General features: G+C 41.8%; 1 protein-coding gene across 1 annotated transcript in view; it reads left to right on the top strand.

The window, feature by feature from the left end:
• Positions 1 to 270: 270 nt before the first annotated feature.
• FZR1 (fizzy and cell division cycle 20 related 1) overlaps positions 271 to 26,754 on the top strand; it is a 58,549-nt gene continuing 32,065 nt past the window's right edge. The window contains exons 1-3 of the mRNA XM_089687457.1: positions 271 to 397; positions 11,141 to 11,307; positions 21,549 to 21,670. Of these exons, the coding sequence (XP_089543583.1) occupies positions 11,235 to 11,307; positions 21,549 to 21,670 (195 nt within the window). The 5' untranslated portion in view covers positions 271 to 397; positions 11,141 to 11,234. The remainder of the gene's footprint in view (positions 398 to 11,140; positions 11,308 to 21,548; positions 21,671 to 26,754) is intronic.

Below are 26,754 nucleotides of genomic sequence, written 5' to 3'. Positions count from 1 at the left end.
GGATTTATATATATATATATAGTTTATATGTGTTATATATATATAAATAAATAAATCCGGTGAATTAACAGACAAGTACCTAGAAGTGAACTTCTCCTTTACTCTCAGAGTGCATGGACCCGATCAGGCTCATCATTCCATTTGCCATATACACAGGCTGAGTGAAGTGGATCCACCAATCTCCATAGAGATCGCTCTAAAAACAGGGCAGTCCTGGTTGCTACAGAGACGCGTTATCCGCCTGCCTTTCCTGTGTTGGTTCGAAAGAAGTGACGTAGCGATCTGCTCCCGTCATGCAGTGCGGGACGCGAGTCTGTAAGGGGGAAGGGCTGGAGGTACTGTAGTGCCGCCATATTGTTACCGAGGAAAGAGCGAATATTGGGGAAAAGGGATTTCGGTAAGTAAGGAACGGTAACGGATAAGGCCGTTTAGTAGAGTAAAGGCATGGTTGAGTGTTACGAGCACGTTACATGGGTCACAGGCGGAGTAGTGCACGTCGTATCGGATCCATCAGCTAAGAATGTCCAGAGCCTCGCCGCCTGCCAGTACTGTAACCGCTGGTGGGGTGACCGGTTTTTGGGCTGTGTGTCGGTATGTGACAATAGAACAGGTTTCTAGCAGAGCCGGCATTTAGCAGCTAGTGCCCTGCCGGAGGAGCTTCCATTGTAAGCGGGTGCTGCAATATGGCCTGTCCGTGGTCTGTCTAGATCTCGGGGTGTGCTGAGACTGCTGGACGATGTCATGGATGTTTGGAGTATTTGTGCTTATAGGGGGGGTGCTGGGCATATTAAAAGGTGTACGAGAGAAGGTTCACATTTGTGCGATTTGTTCAGTTTGCACACCTTTTTACTTTTTTTGTTTTGTTATTTTATTGAATTGTGTCCCCCTTCCCAGTCTTAGAATGAGACAATGTCACCAGCACAGCATGGATCTCCAAAGTGGGTCCAAAGCTTTATTCAGCGATCACATGATTACAGTAGGAGCGACATTTCATCATGGAGGGGTCCTGCGAGGCTCCGAAACATCGCTACTACTGTAATCGTGATCGCTGAATAAAGCTTTGGACCCACTTTGGAGATCTATGGTGTGCTGGTGACATTGTCTCCTGAATCTCTTCTGTTCCAGCTGGTGGTCCTTCAGCATCCAGTTCCCGATACAGTCATTTTAGTTGGGAATAGTGTGGTGGAATCTTCCCAGTCTTAACCACTTATCCTCTAGAGCAGGGGTGGGCAACTGTGGCCCATGAGGCATTGAAAACTGACAGTTACAAACATGACTCCCAAAGGCAGAGGCATGATGGGACTTCACCAACAGCTGGAGGGCCACAGTTGCCCACCCCTGCTCTAGAGGATTTACCTCCCTTCCTGGCCAGTCTATTTTTTGTTATACGGCCCTGTGTTACTTTGACAATTGCACGGTCATGCAATGTTGTACATAAATTAAATTTATGCCCTTTTTTCCTCTACAAATGGAGCTTTCTTTCGGTGGTAGTTGATCACCTGTGCGGTTTAAATTTTTTGCACTATAAACAAAAAAAGGACTGACACTTTTGAAAAAAACAAACAATATTTTGTACTTTTTGCTATAAAACATATCCAATAGAAAAATGTAAATCCAATTTCATCATAAATTTAGGCCAAAATGTACTCTGCTACATGTCTGCTGAAAAAAAAAAATCCGTATACGTGTAAATTGGATTACGTGAAAGTTATAGCGTCTACAAATGGCAGTATATATACTGGAATTTTTTATTTTTTTTTACTAGTAATGGCAATCAGCGACTTTTTGCGGGGCTGCAGTGGGCATTCTGACACTGGGAGGGGAGGAAGGGAGGGGGACTAACTGCCACTGACATCCCCAGTGACACTAATACAGTAAAATAAATAAAAAGCAATGACTGTACTAATGACACTGGGCAGCAAGGGGTGTCACATGGGGAGATCAAAGGGTTAACTGTGTGCTGTTTTACTTAGGAGATATGCTGCTTTGTATTGCTCTGTTGTGCAGAGCAATACAAAGCAGCCTGTTCATGCTGACGGGAGAGATCTGTATTGTTTACATACAGACCTCTCCCCTATCGCCTCCACCGATGATCACCAAGTCCCAGCCAAGACCCGGTGATTGCTGAGGAGCCAATAGCGGCAAGGGTAGTGAGCGCTCGGCCCCTACTCGGAAATACAAAATCATGTTTATATACGTGATTTTGCACATCCCTGCTGCCTTGTTGCAGTATTTCTGCTATAGGGCAGTCGGGAAGCATTAAAGTGATTCTAAAGTCTTTGTTATTTTTGTGAAGCAAAATAAAAATCACGTCATACCTGCTCTGTGTAGTGATTTTGCACAGAGCAGCCTGGATCCTCCTCTTCTCAGGTTCCCCGCCACAACTTCTGGTCCCTACCTCCTGTTGGGTGCCCTCATAGCAAACAGCTTGCTCTGGGGGTTCTAGAGCAGGTGTGCTCCCAAGCCACGGCTCTGCATGTCCATTCACTCACAGAGCCATGGCTTGGCCCCACCCTCTTCCTCTCTTGATTGTCAAGAGCCAATCAGGAGTGACATCGTTGGATCAAGGGGTGCTCAGGAAAGTGTTGGGTGGGCTGCTACCAGGGGCGGACTGACAACTCATGGGGCCCCCGGGCAATAGGGGATCATGGGGACCCTGTGTCCTTGCCCAAACTCAAAAAAGCCTATGAAAAAGGTACCAGAAGCATCTCATGGGGCCCCCTACTGACCCCGGGCCCTCGGGCAGCGCCCAAGATTCCAAATGGTCAGTCCGCCCCTGGCTGCTACACACAGTTTTTTACCTTCATTCATAGAATGCATGAAGGTAAAAAAACTTTGAGGCTTTAGAACCACTATAAGCCTTGTACACACAATGAGAATATTGGACAAATTATCATCTGTGGTTATTTTGTTTTTTATAGCATGCTAATATATCGAAACATAACGAGGTTACTAAAGTTTATGCAAATCACGGCAGAATACAACTTTGGAAGTGATGTATAATATATTGCTCAAAAAAATTAAAGGAATATTTTGAAAGCGCATCAGATCTCAGTGGGGAAAAATATCATGCTGGATATCTATACTAATATGAACTGGGTAATGTGTTAGGAACAGAATGATGCCCAATCGTGTGATGGAAATTAAAATTATCAACCTACAGAGGACTAAAATGTGAAAAATAATGCAGCAGGCTAGTCCATTTTGCTGAAATTTTATTGCAGCAACTCAAAATGGTACTCCATATTTTGATTGGCTCCCACGTGCTTGTATGCATTTCTGACAATATTAGGACATGCTCCTAATGAGACGACAGAGGATGGACAGTCTGATGGACCGAAACATGATATCCCAGACGTGTTCTATTGGATTTAGGTTAGGCGAGCATGGAGACTGTTCAATGGTATCAATTCCTGCATCCTCCAGGAACTGCCTGCATACTCTCACCACATGAGGCCAGGCATTGTTGTGCACCAGGAGGAACCCAGGACCCACTGCATCAGTGTAGGGTCTGACAACGGGTCCAAGGATTTCATCCTGATACCTAATGGCAGTCAGAGTACCATTATCTAGCCTGTAGAGATCTGTGCGCCCCTCCATGGATATGACCCAGACCATCACTGCCCCACCACCAAAATGGCCATGCTGAACGATGTTACAGGCAGCATAACATTCTCCGCAGCTTCTCCAGACCCTTTCTCGTCTGTCATGTGCTGAAGGTGAACCTGCTCTCATTTGTGAAAAGCACAGGAAGCCAGTGGCATGCCTGCCAATTCTGGTGTTCAATGGCAAATGCCAATCGAGCTCTGTGGTGCTGGGCAGTGAGCACAGGGCCCACTAGAGGATGCCAGGCCACCCTCATGAAGTCTCTTTCTGATTGTTCTGTCAGATCATTCACACCAGTGGCTTGTTGGAGGTAATTTTGTAGGGCTCTGGCAGTGCTAATCCTGTTCCTCCTTGCACAGGAGCAGATACCGGTCCCGCTGATGGATTACGTATCTTCTACGGCCCTGTCCTGCTCTCCTAGATTAACTGCCTGTCTCCTGGAATCTCCTCCATGCTCTTGAGACTGTGCTGGGAGATATAGCAAACCTTCTGGCATATATTGATGGAGCAGTTAGACTGCCTGTGCAACCTCTGTAGGGTCCAGGTATCGCCTCCTGCTACCAGTAGTGACACTGACCCTAGACAAATGCAAAACTAGTGAAAAACAGAAGATAAGTAGGAAAAAAAATGTCAGTGGCCTCCACCTGTAAAACCATTCCTGTTTTTGGCGGTCATCTCATTGTTGCCCATCTAGTGCACCTGTTAATTTTTATTAACACCAACGCAGCTGAAACTGATCAACAACCCCCTCTGCTACTTAACTGACCAGATCAATATCTCAGGAGTTTAATTGACTGATGCTATACTCTGATTAAAAAGTGTTCCTTTAATTTTTTTTGAGCAGTGTATTATTCTGTTCCCGATCATGTGCGATCTTGGTTGCCTTTTTTTTTTTGGGGGGGGCAAATACTGTACTGATTACACGAAATTTGTTCATTCTGGTATTGTACAAAGGTTTTCGTGATCGGCTTTTGAAAGCTGTGTACTAACGATCAGATTATCATAGATCACTTAGAAAGCGATGTTTTTCGTCTGATTTTTCTCGTCGTGTGCACTGGGCTTTAAGGTTCATTCACAACAGCACCATTACTCTGTAATTGCTCATGTGTGCTGTGCAGGTGCAATGCATTGTTAAAACACATTGTATTTTTTTTTTCTTTTTTTTTTTGTTATCCCTTTTGTAACTTTAGAAATGTCACAATTTTTCATTCTTCTTTGTGCACTGCTGGGCAATGCGGTGTAGTGAGACAAAATGCTGCTCTGTTTAGGGACTTATTTACACCAGATGTAGGCCAGCGTGTTTTTCTTTCTTAACATTAAATGAATGTATTTCAAGAAGCCTAGTTTGTGCTGCTTTCATGCTTGTTTAAAAAAGTTGAGCATGCTACATTTTATTGCGCCAGAACGCACCATGAACACATGTAAATGCTGCTCAGATGCTAATAAATTAAGCGCAAATGCATGTAAACACATTCAGAACCACTGGCTGAATGCAGATTGTGGTGTAAACAAACCCTCAAAGTGATTGTAAACCCTCAGCAAAACATTTTGTGTATAGATATAAATAAAAGGGAAAAAGGGTATTTATCAATTTATTTTTTTATAAGTGATCTCACATTTTCTCTGTTCTCAGTTGCATAAAAACTAGGGGAGGAGAAAAAGCAGCATATTGGTCTTCTAAGTGAATGGCCGTTCAAGGGGGGGATAAGGGGTGGAGAATGCTGTTGCAGGAGTCTTGATTGTTGGAGAAGAGCAGGCTGAGTTCTCAGCACAGCTGTAGAACTGACTACGCGGTGCTCTCATGCCTAGTGTAGTCAGTTTTTAATAAGAAAGCAGAGGGACTGGCAGGAACACCAGTGATTTCATACAAAGAAGCAAAACAAAGAGAACAGGATACTTTTACATGCAAGCACATGGTACAGCAGGCTCATATCAGGAATATTAAATGTTGGGTTTATATATTCGTTAATGTTATAATATGCTATTATGCACTGCAGTGACATCATTGGCTGCTACAAATGGGAATGTTTCCTAAATAATGCATGTTTAGGAGATATTACTTATACCTACAGGTAAGCTTCATTATAAGCTTACCTGTAAGTACTAGCGATCAAGCTTTGTTTTACTACTGCTTTAACCGCCTCCCGCCTGCCATATAAGGAAATGATGGGCGCAAGACGGTCCTCTCGTTCTGGGAGAACGTCCTATGATGGCCTACCACTCTAACCGCGTGCGTACGTGCGCGCGCGCAGCGCGGCAATCGGTGGTGCGCTGTGTCCCTCGGACACAGTTGGGTTTATTTACTAAAGCTGGAGAGTCCAAAATCAGACTCCCTTCTGCATAGAAACCAATCAGCTTCTAACCTCAGCTTGTTCAATGAAGCTTTGGCAATGAAACCTGAAAGCTGATTGGTTTCTATGCAGAAGGGAGTCTGATTTTGGACTCTCCAGCTTTAGTAAATAAACCCCAGTGGATCACCGATCAACGGAGAGAGCCGAAGACGTCGGCTCAGTCATGTGATTAGCTGTGTCCAATCACAGCTGATCGCATGTAAATAGGGAAATGACGGTTTTCGGCATTTCTCTCCTCACGAGCTGTCACGCTGACAGCTCGAGAGGAGAGCCGGTAATCGTCAATCCTCAGAGGGGACATGTACACTGATGATCAGTGTAGCTCCATCAATGCCACCTGCCAGTGCCCATCAGTGCCATATGAGTGCTGCCTACCAGTGCCACCTATCAGTGCCCATCACTGCAGCCTCATTAGTGCACATCAGTGAAGGAGAAAAATCACTTATTTACAAAATTTTAGAACAAAAACTAAGAAAAAAAATTATTTTTTTTTCCAAAATTTTCAGTTTTTGGTTTGTTTTAGCAAAAAAATAAAAATCCCAGAGGTAATTAAATACCACCAAAAGAAAGCTCTGTCTGTCTCAAAAAAAGACCCAAATTTCATACAATGTTGCATGACCACGCAATTGTCATTTAAAGTGTGACAGCGCTGAAAGCTGAAATTTGGCCTGGGAAGGAAGGGGGTATGCATGCCCTGTAGGCAAGTGGTTAAATACCGATCTTAATGGAAGTGCAAACTGGCAATTTAAACCAATTGCTAGTAGGGATCCATACGTTTCAGTACTACTTGGAACGTGTTGGCTGCCTAGAAGCTTGCTTAAAGTGATAGGCAGCACTCCTATAAAGATGTTTTTATCATTCCCATAATGGAACTGAAGTTTGTAATAAAGCGAGATTAAGACCACCCTGGGCATCAGCATAAGAATAAAAAAATTGCTCTGTGAGCATTATGTCATAATGTACTTGTATGCACAGCATATTGGAACCTTATCGCAGATCTACTGTGTCTTGAAAAAGTATTCATACCCCTTGAAATTTTCCACATTTTGTCATATTACAACCAAAAACGTAAATTTTATTTTATTGGGATTTTATGTGATAGACCAACACAAAGTGGCACATAATTGTGAAGTGGAGAGAAAATGATAAATGGTTTTCAAAATGTTTTACAAATAAATATCTGATAAGTGTGGCGTGCATTTGTATTCAGCCCCCTTTATTCTGATACTCCCAACTAAAATCTAGTGGAACCAATTGCCTTCAGAATTCAACTGTGTTTAATTTAATCTCAGTATAAATACAGCTGTTCTGTGAATCCCTAAGAGGCCTGTTAGAGAACATTAGTGAACAAACCACATCATGAAGGCCAAGGAACACACCAGACAGGTCAGGGATAAAGTTGTGGAGAAGTTTAAAACAGGCTTAGGTTATTAAAAAATATCTCAAACTTTGAACATCTCACGGAGCACTGTTTAATCCATCATCCGAAAATGGAATGTGTATGGCACAACTCCAAACCTACCAAGACATGGCCAGCCACCTAAACTGACAGGCTGGGCAAAGAGAATGTAATTCAGAGAAACAGCCAAGAGGCCAATGGTAACTCTGGAGGATCTGCAGAGATCCACAGCTTAGGTGGGGGAATCTTTCCACAGGACAACTATTAGTTGTGCATTCCACAAATCTGGAGAGTGATAAGAAGAAAGCCATAAGACGTCCCATTTGCAGGGGACATGGCAAACATGCAGAAGAAGGTGCTCTGGTCAGATGAGATCAAAATTGAACTTTTTGGCCTAAAAGCAAAGCGCTACGTGTGGTGGAAAATTAACACTGCATATTACCCTAAACCTATCATGTTGTAGGGATGCTTTTCTTTTGCAAAAAATAAAAAATGCACAGGCGATCAAATACCACCGAAAGAAATCACAATGTGTGGGGGAAAAAAGGACATAAATTTAACTTCGGTGCAGCGTTGTATGACTGTGCAATTGTCAGTAAACCACTTGCCGCCCGGCCTATGCTCAAATGACGGCTGGGCGAACACATCGTCCCTCCGGGAGGGCATCGTATGACGTCCTTGCCAGATCATGCATTGCTCGTGTCCACAGGGCCACGCTGTGGCGAGATCTGTCACCGGCCATGTACCTCGGACACGGCCAATGACAGATCTGTGTACCGGCCCCGTTGGCAGTACCATGTGGCCTGCTGTATGTAACCAATCACAGCAGGTCACATGACCGTTGTATATAATGTATGGCTTTCTTTCATACCTTTCATTTGTGTCTAGCTGTGAATGGTCACAGCAATCACATGCACAGGCTGGGCCAATAACAGCCTATCTGTGTCATGTGATTAGCCGTGGCCAATCACAAAAAAAAAACCCTGAATTAATCTATTTCATTCCGTTAAATGCTTGCTTATAGCAAATAAATAATTTGATATAAGCAATCAAATTGTGTAAAAAAAAATAAAAATACTGATCGCTTCCCCAAAGTAGTACAATGTTACTATGGTAACATTATACTACTTTGGTCATAGAGCAATATGAAAAAAAAAATCTTGAGAAAAAAAATTTAATTATCTTTTTTTTTTTTTTTTCATACTGTCACCAGTCAGTGTCCCTGATCACCACCACACCAGTTATATGCTGATGTTGTACTGCACTGGTGACAGTATGTACAAAAAAAATTGTAAAAATATTTTTTTTAATTTTCCGAAAAATTATGACAAAAAAATTACAACTTCAAAAAACTCGCCATGCCTCTTATGAAATACGTCGGTCTGTCTAATTTTTCATTGTGCAGCATTACAACTTTCTTCAAAAATCAATGATGTCATCAGTTAAGGACATTGGGCTCCTGCACAATATCCTTGCTTTCCCCACACCTGCACTCCATCAGCACTGGGGTCACATTAGTTGAGTGAGAGAGAGAAACTGAAGGAGAGGAGAAACAATGGAATACTAGTTAGTACCAGTGTGCAAAGGTGTATTTGCTTTGGAAGAAAAATCACCTCTAACGTTGGGTGTCCCACGTGTAGATATTGCTGAGTTCTGTAAAACTAATAGTTTAATTTTTACATTGAGTGATGGGTGCCTCAAGATTGTACAGAACTTTAAAGGGTGCCTTGAGTGAAAAAAAGGTTGAGAAACACTGAACTACATTATTACTAGAGTGCAGGTATAGCTCATGTCAACTTGCAGTGGAATTTTAGAGAATAAATATGACGTAATAGGAATATTTCTCCCTGAAGGCCCCCAAAACTGATCTTATTTGCATATGTTGCACTTTTTTCTGCTAATATCTATTATGTTAATTATTTTTTCACAATGAGTGTAGAAAATTTTCTGGTTGTCCTACAGTTCAGCAAAGGCATGTCATGCTTAAAGTGGTTGTAAAGAATAAAGGCTTGAATACATGTAATTGGGCAAGAAGTTATGTTACTGCTGTATTTGTTAAAGCGCTCATTCTGTGTTTTAAAGTGAAGCTCCACCCAAAAGGGGAAGTTCCACTTTAAGGCCTCATCCCCTGCTCCCCCTTAAGGACAGGCAACCCCCCACCCCCCGTCTTCTGGGATGCGTGACAGCTCCCAGAACACTGAAGGACCATTTGCATGCACGGTGGGCACCCACCTGTGAAGCCACAAGCTGACACAGCCTGGTGCCCACACTTATGCTGGCGCTGGGGACATAGGATGGCCTGGCTGAGGGGAGAACACTGGATCGCAGGACTGGTGAGTGGCTGTTTTGTTTAACCACTTCCCGACCGGCCGTTGTATATAAACGGCCGGACGGTGGCACTGCAGGGTCGGGTGGCCGTCTATAAACGGCCTCCCCGCACCCTGCTTGTGCGCGCTCCCTTGGAGCGCGCAGCACCGCGATCCGGTGCCCGCTGTGTCCTCTGGACACAGTGAAACATCGATCGTCGGACGGGACCTCTGTACGAGGTCCCGATCATGTGATCACTGATTGGCCAATCAGTGATCACATGCAAAGTAGTAAGCAAGATGTCACTTGTGACATCATTGCTTACTATGTGTGAAATCTGTGAATGATCACAGAGGTCACATGGTACAAGGCTATTCACAAAAGCCTTGTACCACGTGACAAGCTGTGACCAATCACAGCTCACTCTGTATTTCTCAATGAGTGCAGGAATGCACACAGAGAGAAAGAGAAATGATTGCTTTTACATCCTATATGGGTGTAAAAGCAATCAGTGTAAAAAAAAAAAAAAAAAAAAAATCTTTATCACCCCTCACAAGTAGTACACTGGTGACACTGTACTGCTAGGGTGACAGTATGTTTAAAAAAAAAAAAAAAAAAAAAAATATAAAAAAATGTAAAAAAAATGTTTAAAAATTATAATTTTTGCTTATAAACTAATTTGGATTTTTTTTTTTTTACTAAAAAGATAACGGAATAAATTTTGGCTAAGATTTATGATGAAATATTATTTATTTGCAAAATTCTATAAAAAAAACACTTTTTTAAAAATTTTTTGGACATTTCATTTACATAGCAAAAAAAATACAAATCCCAGTGGTGAATAAATACCACCAAAATAAAGCTTTATCTATCTAAAAAAAATGATAAAAAATTCATTTGGGTACAGTGTTGCATGACCGCGCAATTGTCATTCAAAGTGTGATAGCGCTAAAAGCTGAAAATTGCCCTGGTCAGGAAGGGGGTAAAAGTGTCCGGTCTGGAAGTGGTTAAGTCAGCGGCTACAGTTTTTGTAGATGCTGACATTTTTTCACCGGAGCTCTGCTTTAAGTATGATTTATTCATACTGTTGTATTTGAATTATGACACTGATTAAAGCCTAACTACGTTTTGTGGCCTTGTCCCCTTCCTTTTGTTTTGTTTTAAATAGAAAATTCTTTACAGAGTATATGAAATCCTGTAATTCTCACTGTTCAAGTGACATGAGAGATCCTTCTTTTCTCCTCTAGAGGCATCTGACCTCTACTCCTGAACTGCTGACTTTTTTTGGTTGAACTAGGTGGACTTTTGTCTTTTTGTTACTATGTAACAATGTCGCTCATGTAATGTCTTAGTGCTGATCTGCGCATGCCCAGCTTGGTGTGATGATGCACCCTTGTTTTTTGTTTTGATGGTTGATTTGGGCATTAACATCTTTGGGGGCTTTAACTATCGATTTACTATGTATATCTTTTCTTAGCTTGGCGTTTTGGGCACCTGCTGGACCCCACCCTGAAGAACTGAACATTGTGGTACAGTGCCCTTTACTCTTGTCTCGTACCTCCAGAGTCCACATGGACCAAGACTATGAGAGGCGCCTCCTGCGACAGATCAATCTTCAGAATGAAAACACCATGCCTTGTGTAGGTTGCAGAAGTGTTTTTTTTATTCTTTTTGCTTCATATATGATTAGTTGACTGTATACCTGTCTGTATGATATCATCTTACTAACCATGTTTCTGTAATCTTGGCCGATTTAAAAAGACACCCTCATGAGCGATAAATGGCGGCTGCTATTACTGGACTCTCCTTTAAAAAATGCTAGTTACCTTGCTTTCATTAGGGTACTTTGACATTCTAGTGTGGTCTGCGTCTCCAACCTGGAAAAATATATAGGTCAGCATTTAAAAAATTTTTCTGACACTATTTTTTTTTTGTTTGTTTAATACTGTGATCATAGCCGCCCTCTCTTGCTCATTCTTTACATGGACTAGGGACTATGGATATGTGGTGTGTATAGAGCAATGCATTTAACTGCAATCAATGTTCACTGATCGTTCCGACCAAACAGAAGTGAGGGGGTAAAGGAGAGATTTGGTAGCTTATTGAGGTTACAGCAAGGCTGAAAATAATTTTTTTAAAATGGTTTACATGGCCAAAAAAACAGAATTAAACTCTGCTGCTATAGGTTTTTTTTGGGGGGGGATGTCAGTGACACCAAGTTGTTCCCAAGCCAAGAATTGTCTTTTCTTTCCAGATCACAGCTTATGCTCATTTCTTTTTCAATTACAGTTCTGGCACGATTCTCCCATCATTGATTAGAAATTTGTTTGTTTTTCAAAACATTTCCACTATGCCTGTCACTCAAATTCGATGGTCGCTTGAAAATCGGCCATGCTGTGGCCCACTAATGATGTGAAATTCAAACGAAAATTCTTAGAAAAGATTTTAGAAAGGAAGATTCTTTCGGAATTCTGGCTGGCTTAAGTCTCTGAACACACTGCTATATTACGGATCGTTACACCGCTGTGTGCATTGTCCCATAGAGAACAATGCACCTGTGTTCAGATCCATCAAAAAAAATATATACTGCTACAAATGAGTTGTTTTTTTTCACCCATGTGCAAGAGGTGTAACTTAGTATGTTATGGTTATGTCACAAGGCATATTTATTTCTGCAAAACGTACCCATCACTGTTATTCAGGAGCATATTTCAGTGCCCAAAAAACGTATATGGAGGGGCACACAGATGCTTTACAGATGTTTGTGTAGCATTTATAAAGTTATCTGCCCCACAATGCACTAAATGTATGATTTGAAAGCAAAATAGTGGTCATATTTCAGCATGGCATTACATGTGCTCATTGTGGTTGATATACAGTGCATCCAGAAAGTATTCACAGCGCTGAACTTTTGCCACATTTTATGTTACAGCCTTATTCCAAAATGGATTAATTTCATTTTTTTTCCCTTTATATTCTACAAACAATACTCCATAATGTCAATGTGAAAGAAGTTTGTTTTTAAATATTTGCAATTTATTAAAAATAAAAAATGAAAAAAACCACGAGGCAAATTGAGAAGCCCATTCAGTTGAAGGGGCTGCAGTCACGCAACACACCTCAGTATAAAACTGAACAGACCCTAACGCTGCCCATTTTGACAGGCATTATGTTTTCAGTGTCTGTGTAAACAACACCTAAGTAGCATGATCAAATTTTAATATTGTCTTTTAACCACTTGCCCTCTAGAGGATTTATCCTCCTTAATGACCAGGCCTCTTTTTGCTACTCGGCACTGCACTAATTTAACTGATAATTGTGCGATCAATGCTGTACCCAAATAAAATTTATGCCCTTTTTTTTCACACCAATAGAGCTTTCTTTTGGTGGTATTTGATCACCTGTGCGCTTTTTATTTTTCGTGCTATAAACAAAAAAAGACTGAAAATTTTTAATAAACATATTTTTTACTTTCGGCTATAAAAAATATATAGTAAACTCAGTTAGTTATAAATTTAGGCCAAAATGTATTCTGCTACATGTTTTTGGTAAAAAAAAATCCCAATAAGTGTATATTGATTGCTTTATGTGAAAGTTATAGCGTCTACAAACTATGGTATAGATACTGCAATTTACGCCAGTTTTTTGCTATACAGTACTGCACTCGTTTAACTGACAATTGCGCGGTCATGCAATATGGTACATAAATGAAATTTATGTCCTTTTTTTTCACACCAATAGAGCTTTCTTTTGGTGGTATTTTATCACCTGTGCACTTTTTATTTTTGGCGCTATAAACAAAAAATTATATTTTCTCATTTCTGACATAAATATACAAAAAAACGAAAATTTCATCATAAACTTACTTTCGGCTATAAAAAATATATAGTAAACTCAGTTAGTTATAAATTTAGGCCAAAATGTATTCTGCTCCATGTTTTTGGTAAAAAAAATCCCAATAAGTATATATTTATTGCTTTGCGTGAAAGTTATAGCATCTGCAAACTATGGTATAGATAATGGGATTTACGCAGCTTTTACTTTCTGACTGCCCATCACATTCCTTGAGGTGCTAAAATACCAGGATAGTACAAGCACCCCCAAATGACCCCTTTTTGGAAAGTAGACACCCCAAGCTATCTGCTGAGAGGCATATTGAGTCCATGGAAGATTTATTTTTTTTCCACAAGTTTCTGGAAAATTACAAACTTTTTTTTTTTTACACAAAGTTGTCATTTAAGTGATATATTTCTCACACAAGCCATGGGTATATCTGGAAATACACCCCAAAATACATTCTGCTACTTCTACCGAGTATTGGGGCACCACGTGTTTGAGACTTTTTTTGGGAGCCTAGCCACATACAGGAGCCTGAAATCCAATGACCACTTTGAAAGCCTGAAGGTGCGTAACTTCCTCATTTCACTTCCTCACTACCTATCACAGTTTTGAAGGCCCTGAAATGCCAGGATAGCACCCCCCCCCCAAATTACCCCTTTTTGGAAAGTAGACACCCCATAGAATTTAAAAAGAGGCATGGTGAGTATTTTGCAAATCTCATTTTTCTCACAAGGTTTTGAAATATAAAAAAAGCAAAGAAAAAATGTTTGGTTTTTTTTCTTAAATTTTTAAAAACTTGTGGCAACAAACAAGATCTGCAAAATACTCACCATGCTTCTGATTAAATTCTGTGGGGTGTCTAATTTCCAAAAAGGGGTCATTTGGGGGGGTTTGGTGCTTTCCTGGCATTTCGGGGCCTCCGAAACTGTGATAGGTAGTCAGGAAGTGTAATGGGGAAATAAAGCCCTTTGGCTTATTGGATTTTGGGGTCCTGTACTTGGCTAGACTGCCAAAACGTCACATGTGATACCCCCATACTCAGGAGAAGTAGCAGAATGTATTTTGGGGAGTAATTCCACATATACCCATGGCATGTGTGAGCAATACATCATTAAAGTGAATTTTTTGTAAAATAAAAAAAAAAATTGTCATTTTCCAAAAACTTGTGGTAAAAAATACATTTTTCTATTGATTCAACATGCCTCTCAGCAAATAGTTTGGGGTATCTACTTTACAAAAAGGGGTCGTTTTGGGGGGTGGGGGCATTTTATTTTAAAGCAAACACCCTAGTGAATAAAATGGTGGGTGCTGCAGTTTTTTGTCACATAGTACTCGCGCAGCGATTTTTTTCAAACACAAAAAAAAAAATACACTTTTTACTGTTCATGCACAAAAACACAAAATATTGGCCAATTATTTGGTAAAATATAAAAGATGATGGTATGCCGATTAAATAGATACAAAACATGAAATGCTTTAAAAGTGCAGACAATCTGCATAAGTTTTTTTAATATCCATAGGCAATGTTTTAAAAGCCTTTTACAAGCTACCATTTTAAATTACAGAGGAGGTCTAGTGTTAGAATCACTGCCATTGATCTGACGTTTGTGGTGGTGATACCTCACATGCATGGTGCAACCGCTGTTTCCATACTGGCACAGGGTTAACGCTCACATACGCAGTTGCGCGGAGGGGCGAGGGTACTTGTTTTTATTTTTTTAATTATTTTTACACTGTCCCCTTCATCTTCTTTTTTTTTTTTGCTCACTTTTAATGCGATCACAGGGAATGCAAATATCCCCTATAACTTCAATGGGCATTGTCATATATTCTTTTTTGAGAAATCTGGGTTCTATCAGACTCTAGATCTCTCCTCTGCCCTTACGTTAGCTAATCAAACCAAGATCGGTATGATCAGATGCTTTCCCAATTTACAAATGGCGCTGTTTATATCCCGTGAAACTGAAGTGATGAAATGCTTGTAGCTTCCGATTTCTTGGGCTATAGAGATGATTGGCACCATTCTGGCAGAAACACCGGCTGCATTCTCAGGTTGCCCCGATGGCACGGGACTGCCCGAGAAGGCCGTGGAAGGCAGTGGGGGGGGGCGGGCATCGTCTCCCGCTTCTTGTAAAAGCAATCCTGCAGCTAATTAGGCACTAGGATTCCTTTTACATGAAAGCCGATCGCCGGCTGAAAAAAACGATACCAGGATGATGCCTGCAGCTGTAGGCATCATCCTGGTATAACTGTTCAAAGTCCAGTGAAGTACCAGTACCTTGGTTTACGAATTTAATTCGTTCTGCAGGACATTTCGTATAGCGAAAAATTTGTAAACCTAAACACTTTTTCCCATAGGAAAGCATTGAAAACCAATTAATCAGTTCTGAAGGTCAAAAAAACAGTAAACGCTACTAAAATACCGCACAAATTATTTTATTAACTCATGCGGTATTTCAGAAATTCATCTGTCACTTTCCCCCTCCAGCTAAAGAGCATGTTTCTTTTAGTTTATTTCCCCAAGTTATAACAAGTTTTTACAATGTTTCCTTTCAGTTTCTTAAAAGATACAAAGTATCCTTTAGTTCTAGGGAAACTGGCAGCTAATGTTGTGAGCTATAGTGAAGAAACAAAAAGACGGCAATTACATTTAAAAATCATCACTGACATACACTTAGTATTGTGAAAAAAAAATTGTAAATCCATTTTCAATGGATTTTTATTTGTAAGTATTACTGTATATGCTATGTTTTTTTTGTTTTTTTTTTTATATGCAGCCTGTGGACTGAATGGGGAAAAAAAGAGAAAAAATCTCTGCCAGAAAGTGTGTGGTTTGCCCACCATTAAAATATATACTGCCCTGCATCCACCCACTTCTAATGGTGTCCTACTGACACTTCACTTTCTGGGGGAGAAGGGAGGGGGTAAGCGTAGGGGCTAAATGCAGGTGCTGGCAGGTGCCGGGGCTGATCCCACTAACACTGCATTTTTGGGGACACTATATTAATGTGAACCCTGGTATAGTGCTGATCTGATCAAAGATATTGTTCCGTTCAGACACTATACTAGCAATGAAGGTTTATTGTGTACGAGCGTGTATTGTGTTATTGTGCATGAGCGTGTTCCTGGCAATCAGGGGATTAAATGTGATGACTGGTGTACTGACAGGCAATCTGACGCCATCTGGGAGGAGCGTAAAAACCATGGGAGCGCGGATCTATATATAGCCAGTATTTCTGTTACTTTAAATGACAATTGCGCAGTCATGCAACGCTGCACCCAAATGAAATTTACATCCTTTTTTCCCCACGAATTTGATCGTCTGTGCATTTTTTATTTTTTATGCTATTAAAAAAAGACCGACAATTTTGAGGAAAAAAATAATATTTTGGACATTTTGCTATAAAACATGTCCAGGAAAAATCAAATTTTGCCATAAATTTCGGCCAAAATGTATTATGCAACATGTCTTTACTAAAAAAAAAATCCCAATACGTGTAAATTAATTTTATTGAACAAACCTCCTAATGATAACAGTATTTTTTTTAAACATAAAAACTTACAATGCACTGTTCCAAATTATTACGCACAGTAAGTTTCAAAACACCTTATAGGTTGTAAACAACTGAAAATTGTCATTTGTTGTGTTTGCAGCATATTTACTGAAATCAAAAGCTATTTCAATCAAACTTTTAACAACATTTTAACTTTTTAAACATTTTAACAGGTCACATTACATTTTAGCATAGGACCCCTTATTTGATAGCAGCTTCACAAGTCTTGCATCCATTGAACTTGTGAGTTTTTGGACAGTTTCTGCTTGCATTTGTTTGCAAGATGTCAGAATAGCCTCCCAGAGCTGCTGTTTGGATGTAAACTGCCTCCCACCCTCATAGATCTTTTGCTTGAGGATGCTCCAAAGGTTCTCAATAGGACTGAGGTCATGGGAGGATGGAGGCCACACCATGACTTTCTCTCCTTTTATCCCCATAGCAGCCATTGATGCAGAGGTATTCTTTGCAGCATGAGAAGGTGCATTGTCATGCATGAAGATGATTTTATTACGGAAAGCATAGTTCTTCCTTCTGTACCAGGGAAGAAAGTGGTCAGTCATAAACTCCACATACTTTGCAGAGGTCATCTTTACACCTTCGGGGACCCTAAAGGGGCCGACCAGCTCTGTTCACATGATTCCGGCCCAAAACATGACTCCACCACCGCCTTGCTGATGTCGCAGCCTTGTTGGAACAGGGTGGCCGTCCACCAACCATCCACTACTCTATCCATCTGGACCATCCAGGGTTGCACAGCACTCATCAGTGAACAGGACTGTTTGAAAATTAGTCTTCATGTATTTTTCTGCCCAATGCAGCCGTTTCTGCTTGTGAGCATTGGTTAGTGGTGGCCGAAAAGAAGGTTTATGCACAGTTGCAAGACTCTGGAGGACTCTACACCTTGATGTCCGTGGGACTCCAGAGGCACCAGCAGCTTCAAATATCTGTTTGCTGCTATGTAATGGTATTTTAGCAGCTGCTGTCTTGATCCGATGCATGGATCTGGCAGAAATCTTATTCAATGTGCCTTTATCTGCACAAACCCGTCTGTGCTCTGAATCAGCCACAAATCTCTTAATAGTGCGATGATCACGCTTAAGTTTTGGTGAAATATCTAATGTTTTCATACCTCGTCCAAGGCATTGAACTATTTCACTCTTTTCGGCAGCAGAGAGATCCTTTTTCTTCCCCATATTGCTTGAAAATGGTGCTCTGCTTAATAATGTGGAACACCCACCTTTAGTAGTTTTTCCTTAAATTGGGCTCACCGGCCAATCTAATTATCACAGGTGTCCGAGATTGTTTTCAGTGATCAAAAGAGCCCTGACACACAATGCCATCCATGAGTTAAACTGAAAAACAAAATATTTCATCTTTGTGACACTTAAATAGAATTTGCATAATAATTTGGAACAGGGTGTAATGATGTGCATAGTACCACTGGATTGGCGTAAGGCCAATGTGGTGCCTATATTTAAAAAGGGGTCAAAATCTTTACCAAGTAATTATAGACCTGTTAGTTTAACCACTTGCCCTCCGGAGGATTTACCCCCGTTCCTGACCAGGCCATTTTTTTACGTTACGGCACAGCGTTACTTTAACTGACAGTTGCGCGGTCATGCAACTCTGCACTCAAATGAAATGTACATCCTTTTTTTTTTCCCCCCCATGAATTAAGCTATCTTTCGGAGATATTTGATCGCCTGTGCGGTTTTTATTTTTTACGCTATAAAAAAAATACTGACAATTTTGAGAAAAAACCCCCAATATATTTGACTTTTTGCTATTAAACATGTCCAGTAAACAAAATTAAAAAAAATCAAATTTAGACGAAAATGTATTTTGCTACATGCTTTTGCTAAAAAAAAATCCCAATACCTGTAAATTAATTGGTTTATGTGAAAGTTATAACATTTACAAATGGGGGTATATATACTAGGATTTTTTTTTTCTATTTTTACTAGTAATGGTGGCGATCAGTGATTTATTGTGGGACAATAGTGGGCATTCTAACACTGGGGGGAACTGACTTGCTAATAAAAAGCACTGACACTGTACTAATTGCACTGGGCAGGAAGGGGTTAACATGAGGGGCAATCAAAGGGTTAGTTAACTGGGTGCTGTTTTACATAGTGCTGTGTCCCTGTGCTTCACTGTAAGCACACTGCTTTCCATGGCTGTGCTGTGCACAGCCATCCATAGCAGTGTGCACGAGCTGACAGGGAAGAGAACTGTTTTGTTTACAAACAGTTCTCCGCGTCAGAGATGCTCAGCAATCACCGGGCGCCAGTGAGGAATCGCCGTCCGGGACCCGGTGATTGGCGGCGCAGGGAGGCCGCACGCCCCCTACCCGGAAAGGCAAAATCACATGTGTATATATACGTGATTTTGCGCACCCGTGCTGCCCTATAGCAGTATATCTGCTATAGGGTGGTCGGGAAGCAGTTAACATCTATCGTTGGGAAGATACTTGAGAGTTTAATAAAAGGCCACATAGATGAGTTCTTGCTGGAAACAAATATTTTAAGCAACAGACAGCATGGATTCATGAAAGACAGAAGTTGTCAAACAAATCTGATTTATTTTTAGGAGGGGGTGAGCAAAACCTTGGACAGAGGGGTGGCGGTGGACATGGTATACTTGGATTTTGCAAAAGCATTTGACACAGTTCCCCACACAGGCTTGGAAAAATCTGTATGTAAATGGATAGAAAACTGGCTGAAAGATCGTATTCAAAGAGTAGTGGTTAATGATTCATACTCTGAATGGTCTAGGGTTGTCAGTGGTGTACCCCAGGGTTCAGTGTTGGGACCCTTACTTTTTAATATATTTATAAATGATATAGGGTCTGGGAGTAAAAATAGTTTGTCTTTGCAGATGACACCGATCTGTGCAGTGGAATAACTTCCTCACAGGATGTCTTCAATTTACAAGCCAACCTCAGTGCACTGTTTAATTGGGCAATGTGGCAAATGAGGTTTAATGTTGATAAATGTAAGATTATGCACTTGGGGGCTAAGAATATGCATGCATCATACATACTAGGGGGGAGTTCAACTGGGGGAATCAATGGTGGAGAAGGATCTGGGAGTTCTGGTAGATCACAAGCTTAAGAATGAGTAAGACCTCACCTGGAATATGCAGTTCAGTTTTAGGCACCAATTCACAAAAGAACATTGGGGAACTGGAGAAAGTGCAGAGAAGGGCAACCAAACAAGAGGCATGGAGGAATTCAGCTATAAGAAAAGATTAGAGGAACTGAATTTATTCTCTTGTGAAGTGGATCTTAAGGGGGGATATGATCAACATGTATAAATGCATTAGTGGTTCATATAGTGAACTCGGTGCAGAGCTATTCACCCTGAGGTCATCACAGAGGACAAGGGGGCACTCTTTACGTCTGGAGGAAAAGAAATTTAATCTCCAAATACGGAAAGGTTTCTTCACAGTGAGAGCTGTGAAAATGTGGAATAGACTCCCTCAAGAGTTGGGTCTGGCCAGCTCAGTCGATTTGCTTTAATAAAGCCTGGATTCTTTCTTAGATACAGGGAATATCCGATTGCCTCTCGGGGGATCAGGAATTAATTTTTTCACCTGCAGGAGCAAATCGCATCATGCTTTGCTGGGTTTTTTTTTCTTGCCTTCCTCTTGCTCAACTGTGGGTATAGGAACTGTACCCACTGTCGCCACTGCCCACCAACCGCTTGGTAGTTCTCAGCCTTATCTGAGAAACCATTGATCCCGGCCCTGGGCATAGAGTTGAGTGAAGGAAAGATAGCCGCCACTCATCTCTATGCTCTTGGAGGATCGGAGCGATGTCACTTCCCGTTCCAACCATTTTTTTTTTTTTATTTTTTTTTTTTTTAAAGCACTAGATCAATGCTTTATTTTGATCCAGTGCTGTACATTATCTCTCCATAAAGAGGACCTGTCACTAAGTATTGGGGGACAGTGCAAACCCCCCCCCCCCCGCCAAAAAAAAAACAAATTAATTTTAAAACAAAAGTTTAAAGTGCCCCTGTCCTCCCGTGCTTGTACTTAGTGGTGAACGCATACGTAGGCCATGCCCACATATGTGAGGTATCGCCACGAACGTCAGAGCAAGCGCAATAATTCTGGCACTAGACCTCCTCTGTAACTTTACACTGCTAACCTGTAGAAATTTTTAAAGCATCACCCATGGAGAATTTTTAGTACCGCGGTTTCACTCCATTCCACGAACGTGCGCAATTTTAAAGCATGACATGTTTGGTATCTATTTACTCGTAACATCCTCTTTCATATTTTACAAAAAAATGGGGGTATATATTGTTTTTTTTTAAATCAGTGTATTTTTTGCCCAAAAAATATATATTCATTTTTATAAACTGCGCATTTTGGTTTTCAGCCAAGTGCATTTTAAATTTTCGGTTTCGGCACGAGAATTTTCATTTCGGTGCACCACTACTGTAAATAATGCTAATCACTTTTTATAAAATATTTTTCAGGTAGCAGAGATGAGGCGGACATTGACTCCCTCAAATTCTCCTATGTCCTCTCCAAGCAAGCACGGAGATCGATTTATTCCATCCAGAGCTGGTGCAAATTGGAGTATTAACTTCCACAGGATAAATGTGAGTGATTAACCTTCAAGTGTATGTACACCCAGTCACTGAAATCTTATGTTGCTTTAACATACAAAAGGAATTTTTAACGTGTGTCTGCTGTTACTTATTTTTCTTACATTGAGTCCTCCCACCTGTCTTGGCCCCCATTTACACTTGGCTATTCCATTCTAATTGTCCCTTTTCACGCTTGTATGCTCATTTGCCCTACACTCAAGTTTTTTCTTTTATTTAGTTCCATAGACTTCAATGGGAACACCTGATATTCGCATGTTTTTGCACCTTTTAAGAATTCCTCTCCTCCTACAGTACTGCTCTTCTCCCCTTGCCCAGCCAAGGAAACAAACAGAAGCATAATTTGTGTGCAAAAATGACTAAAAGAAAACACTTCACAGCTGAGCAGAGCATATGCTCTAATGATTTTGAATGCAGGCTTCTGCTCTACTGTCTCCGATCCAGCAAGATGCCGCATATAAACTTGTCAAATCTTTGAGCCAGTCCCACACATGCTCTGGCACTCTCATCCATCCATTCGGAGCGTTCATATTCCACCGGAGTGCAAACTCTCTATAGAAACTAATGCAAGTGCACGGCACATGGGTGTGAGTGACTTTGAAGATTTTAGCAATTGTGTCTGCAGCATCAATGCAATATTTTGCAGGATTGGAAGTGACTGGGTGCACATCAGGTTATAAATAATGTACAGAAGAATAAGAAAAAAATACCTTTCTCTTTCATTCATTGACGGACACAGCATCTTCCATTCTCGACCATAGGGTTACATCACCAACTACACGAGTTGGATACTAGGCAGAAAAAAAGAAACTCTGCACCGCTTTTGGGCAGTCCTGGCTGCTATAAACCCCCTCTCTGCATAGGCAGTCCAGTTTTTTGCTGCCTCCAGTGTTCAGGAGTAGTGACCTTGCTCCCTGTCGGTACCTGCTGTTCCATAGGAATTTGTCTTTTTTTTTTTTTTTTTTTTCTTTCTCAGTTTTTCCTGTTTTTTTCCTGCGGAGATCAACAGACGGGCTGGATAATATAGATTCAGTGGTCATCCCAGCCTGGCCAGCGAGCACGTGCAGACCTTAACCAAGCTCTGGGTTGGAGCGGCCGACGAGTTAAATGCCTTGCAGGAGTACATATGACTGGGATCTGGACGTCCACGCTACCTTGGCCGACAGCCCCCCACTTCGGTGGAGAGGTGGTTTTGTCTTTGGAGCATACCTGCAGCCTCTCTGGAGTGGTAACATTTCCCCCCCCCCCTTCTGGGTATGGTGCACAGGTGCTCCCTGGGATGGTCGGCCCTGTGGGGTCCCCTCCTCCCTGCCAGACTCTTTGTATTGTCAGATTTGCTTCTGGGCCCCCCTCCACTGCCCTATCTTGGTCTGAGCCACCTTGTGTGCTAGCAGTTACCGTGCGGTAGTGTACCAGGCTGTCCTCTAGCTCTAACAAGTTGTAATTCTTGCCTGGCTTGCTGTGGGAGTGGTGGGTGCCATGTGATGCTGCTGCATGGCCCTGTGGCTGGTTCGTCGGGCTTATTGTCCTTTTCCTTGCAGCCACCTTCCCAAAGACCTTGCTGCCACTAGCCCTGCAGCAGCCTGTTCTAATCTATTGGGCCTTGCTAGTGCCAGGGCTCCGGGGGGCAGGGCTATGCTGGTCATTTTCTTGGGGTCTGGCTTTCTTCCTCCAACAGCTTAGTCATACAGTCTGGTGGCCATGTGTTTGGTGTCTGCATTGCCCAATAGGTGCTTGGGCTTTGGTGGGCGTGGTTTCGGCAGCCATTTTCTTGTAGTCCCGCAGCAGATTCTTTGCTACCTCAACCCATGTGGATCTCATGGGCAGCTGTTGCCGGGCGTCCTGCTATTCTCGATGTGTGGTGTTCCACGTGGCTGCTCGACCTGCTTACTTTGTGAGGGGACTGCAGCTCTGCACGTGCCTTGGTGGTTAGTCCTGGTGGGGTATCCTCTCTGCTGGCCTTGTATTACTTGGTTTGGGGTTCCTTGCGGCTAGTGGGTCTCCCTAGCAGTGCATTTTCTGTGGGTCCCCTTCCAGAGATGGAGCCTCAGGACCATGTTTCCTCACCTTATCCCCCTCTTGAGGCTGTGGGACCCTCTGCTGCTGCTTTTGCACACGGGAAGGCGCTGGTGGACGCACTTATTATCTTTGTGTGAGAAACCTTAAAGATGGAGGATGCTTCTGGGGCGTTCTCTGAGATGTCTGCCCCCTTTTGGCACGCACAACCCACAGCATGCGGGGAAAGGTGTTCTCCTATCCTCCTTATTTTGACAAATTTGTTTACAAGGATTGGATCCCAAGAGGCCTGTGGACTGTGCCGCCTGTCGTGGACCCTCCAAACTACTTTGCCATGGCCTGGGGGGGGGGGGGGCAAGTTCCTCCAGCTTATGTGGAATTTGCGGACTAGCTGGTCCAGGGCCTCAGGTTTGTGTGTGACGCATCCCTGGATATGGCCCTTTTTGCTTTCCAAGGTTTCCGTTTTCAGCTGTGGTGCTTCGGCGTGTACTGTAGCTCAGTTGTTGGTCTGCAAACAAGACATCAAAGAAGGCACTCACGGATTTTCCCTTCCAGTGTGTTCTCCTCTTTAGGGCCACCCTGGATGACGTCATAAAAAAATCTTACTGTGGGGAAGAGTACTTTTCTTCCTCAGTCCCGACGGGGGAAAGAACAGTGTCACAAGCACGGTCCTTGTTTTTCTGCACACCGAAGGTTTTTTTGTGGAGGGAGCTGAAAGTTTGAGTTGCCAAATGTCAGCCACCAAACCTTAATGACTTGGAGAGGATCTGCCAAGAGAAGTGGGCCAAAATCCCTCCTGAGATGTGTGCAAGCCTGGTGGCCAACTACAGGAAACGTCTGATCTCTGTGATTGCCAACAAGGGATTTGCCACCAAATACTAAGCCATGTTTTGTGAAGGGGATCAAATACTTATTTTCCTCATGAGCATGCAAAAGATGGAGTCTTCTCAAATGCTGTACATGAATGGTTTCTGTCCCCCTTACCCCCCCCCCGTAGTTTTTATTTGTTTGCCCACAGGTTTCTGTTCTCTGTATTTAAAACCTATTTGGTGATGTGGCCAGTAACATACTTTGTTGTAGGGTGGCTCCACTATGTGGAGGAAAAGCAGAGCGTTCGATGCACTCACAAATTCAGATGGACTTGTAAATACACTTGTTGGTTATCGACAGTACTTTCCTCACGCTGTCACAGCCGATAAGTCACTACCAATAACTGTCAACTGTCAAAGGAGACCTCTACACTGATAATCAGGGCAGCCTCAAAGGTGACCTGCAGTGCTGCCCATCTGTGCCAGTCAGTGTCCTTCAGTGCAGCCTCATTAGTGCTTCCTCAATGCCCACCAGTGCTGCCTATCAGTGCCTATCGGTACTGCCTATCAGTGCAGCCTCATCAATGCACATCAGTAAAGGAGAAAAATTACCTGTTTGCAAAATTTTATAATAGAAACAAAGAAAAACGTTTTTGTTTTGTAAATTTTCGGTCTGATTTTAGTTTATAGTGCAAAAACTAAAAAAAAACATTTGATTAAATACCACCAAAAGAAACCTCTATTTTGTGTAAAAAATAAATACATTTTTATATGGGTACAGTGTTGCATGAACAAGCAGTTGTCATTCAAAGTGCGACAGCGCTGAAAGCTGAAAATTTGGCCTAGGCAGCAATGGGATAAAAGTGCCCTGTAGGTAAGTAATTAAAGTCGAAAAATGAGACTTAAAGTAGTTGTAAACCTCAGACAAGAAAAATGAACAAAGCATATCCCCTTATAGTATGTAATTGTCTCGATTAAGAACACTGAGTGTCATTTCTGTCTGCTGCTTAATTCCTCTATCAGTATGAGTTACTTTGATAAGTTTTCCTGACACTAAGAGAAAAAAGGTGACCGGAGGGATCTCCAGCACACAGCCTGTGATTGACAGCCTCAGATCTGTTCCTGTGACCTTTGTGATGAGGGGTTTGTCCCTTCTCTCCAATCACTCTCAGAGCTCACCTCACTGAGCTGTGCAGAGTGTAACCTCCCTCCCTGCTTTCTGGAAGTTTAGACAAGCTTTATAAATTCTGCACTTTGAAAGGTTGTAGAGAGGAGAAGACTGCAGATAAACAGGTGTAACTTATGTAGGAGGATTTGTTTCATCTCTGTGTATCACCTAAAGCCAGTCACTTCACTGGGTATTGTAGCAATCATGCACACAGAGATGGACGCGATCATCCATTTTGCTCCAAACCCCTCCATTTTGTATCTCTCTCTCCCAAATCAGATTCCTCCGATATCCCCCCTCCCTCTCTGTTGAGTGACATGTGGTCTGTTTGATGCAGAGTTCAAAAGGCAACAGGCCCCAGTGGGAGAGCTCCATGGCTATAAAACCCTCAGTCGAGCTGTGTTAGATTCCTGTTAGCTTCGCAATCTGGGATATCATAAAAACATAAACCAAGTCCTTCACTGAGTTCACAGACATTCCAGGTAGTTGTGAAAACAGACTTACATTTAAAAACTCACTTTTCCATATAATTTTATATCTTCAAATAGGAAATAATTACACAAACATGGAGCACATATTCGGATGGCTCACTCTAATACAAATCGCCTGATACATTACACCACCCATCTGACCTATACAGGAGAGCAGAAAATTATATCTCCTGAACCATTCAAGCAGATATGTCATATTTCATATCTAACCGTTCAGCAGATGCGTCTGCATATTAATCTAATAGTGGCAAGGCTGCTAAATGCACTGAGAATAAGTTATGAAACATGACATCAACTGCAAGAGTTTTTGGTTCTATCTTGGGTCTCCGCCCCAACAACCCTCCCCTAATGAGGCGATTGGTTCTCTGCTTCAGGGAGACACCCTGCTGAGTTCCTAGAAAAAGCTAAGCTGGGCTGAGTTGAGCTAAGTTGAAGAATCTCCCTTTTTAACATTGGAACTAACTTTGGGAGATAAAGCATTCTTTTGGCTCATAAAACCTGATCTGTTTAAACCAGGACATTTGACAAGTACTTTACCTCTCTAAATTCCTTTCTGTTATCTCTGCTGTGCTATTGTTCTCTGTATATTTATAT

This window comes from Staurois parvus, unplaced genomic scaffold, assembly GCF_062004578.1.
Source record: "Staurois parvus isolate SC_StPar_1 unplaced genomic scaffold, SC_StPar_1.0 ptg000425l, whole genome shotgun sequence".
NCBI classification, from domain to species: Eukaryota; Metazoa; Chordata; class Amphibia; order Anura; family Ranidae; genus Staurois; species Staurois parvus.
The sequence above is the reverse complement of the archived record's forward strand: the minus strand, read 5'-3'. Positions and strand labels throughout refer to the sequence as shown.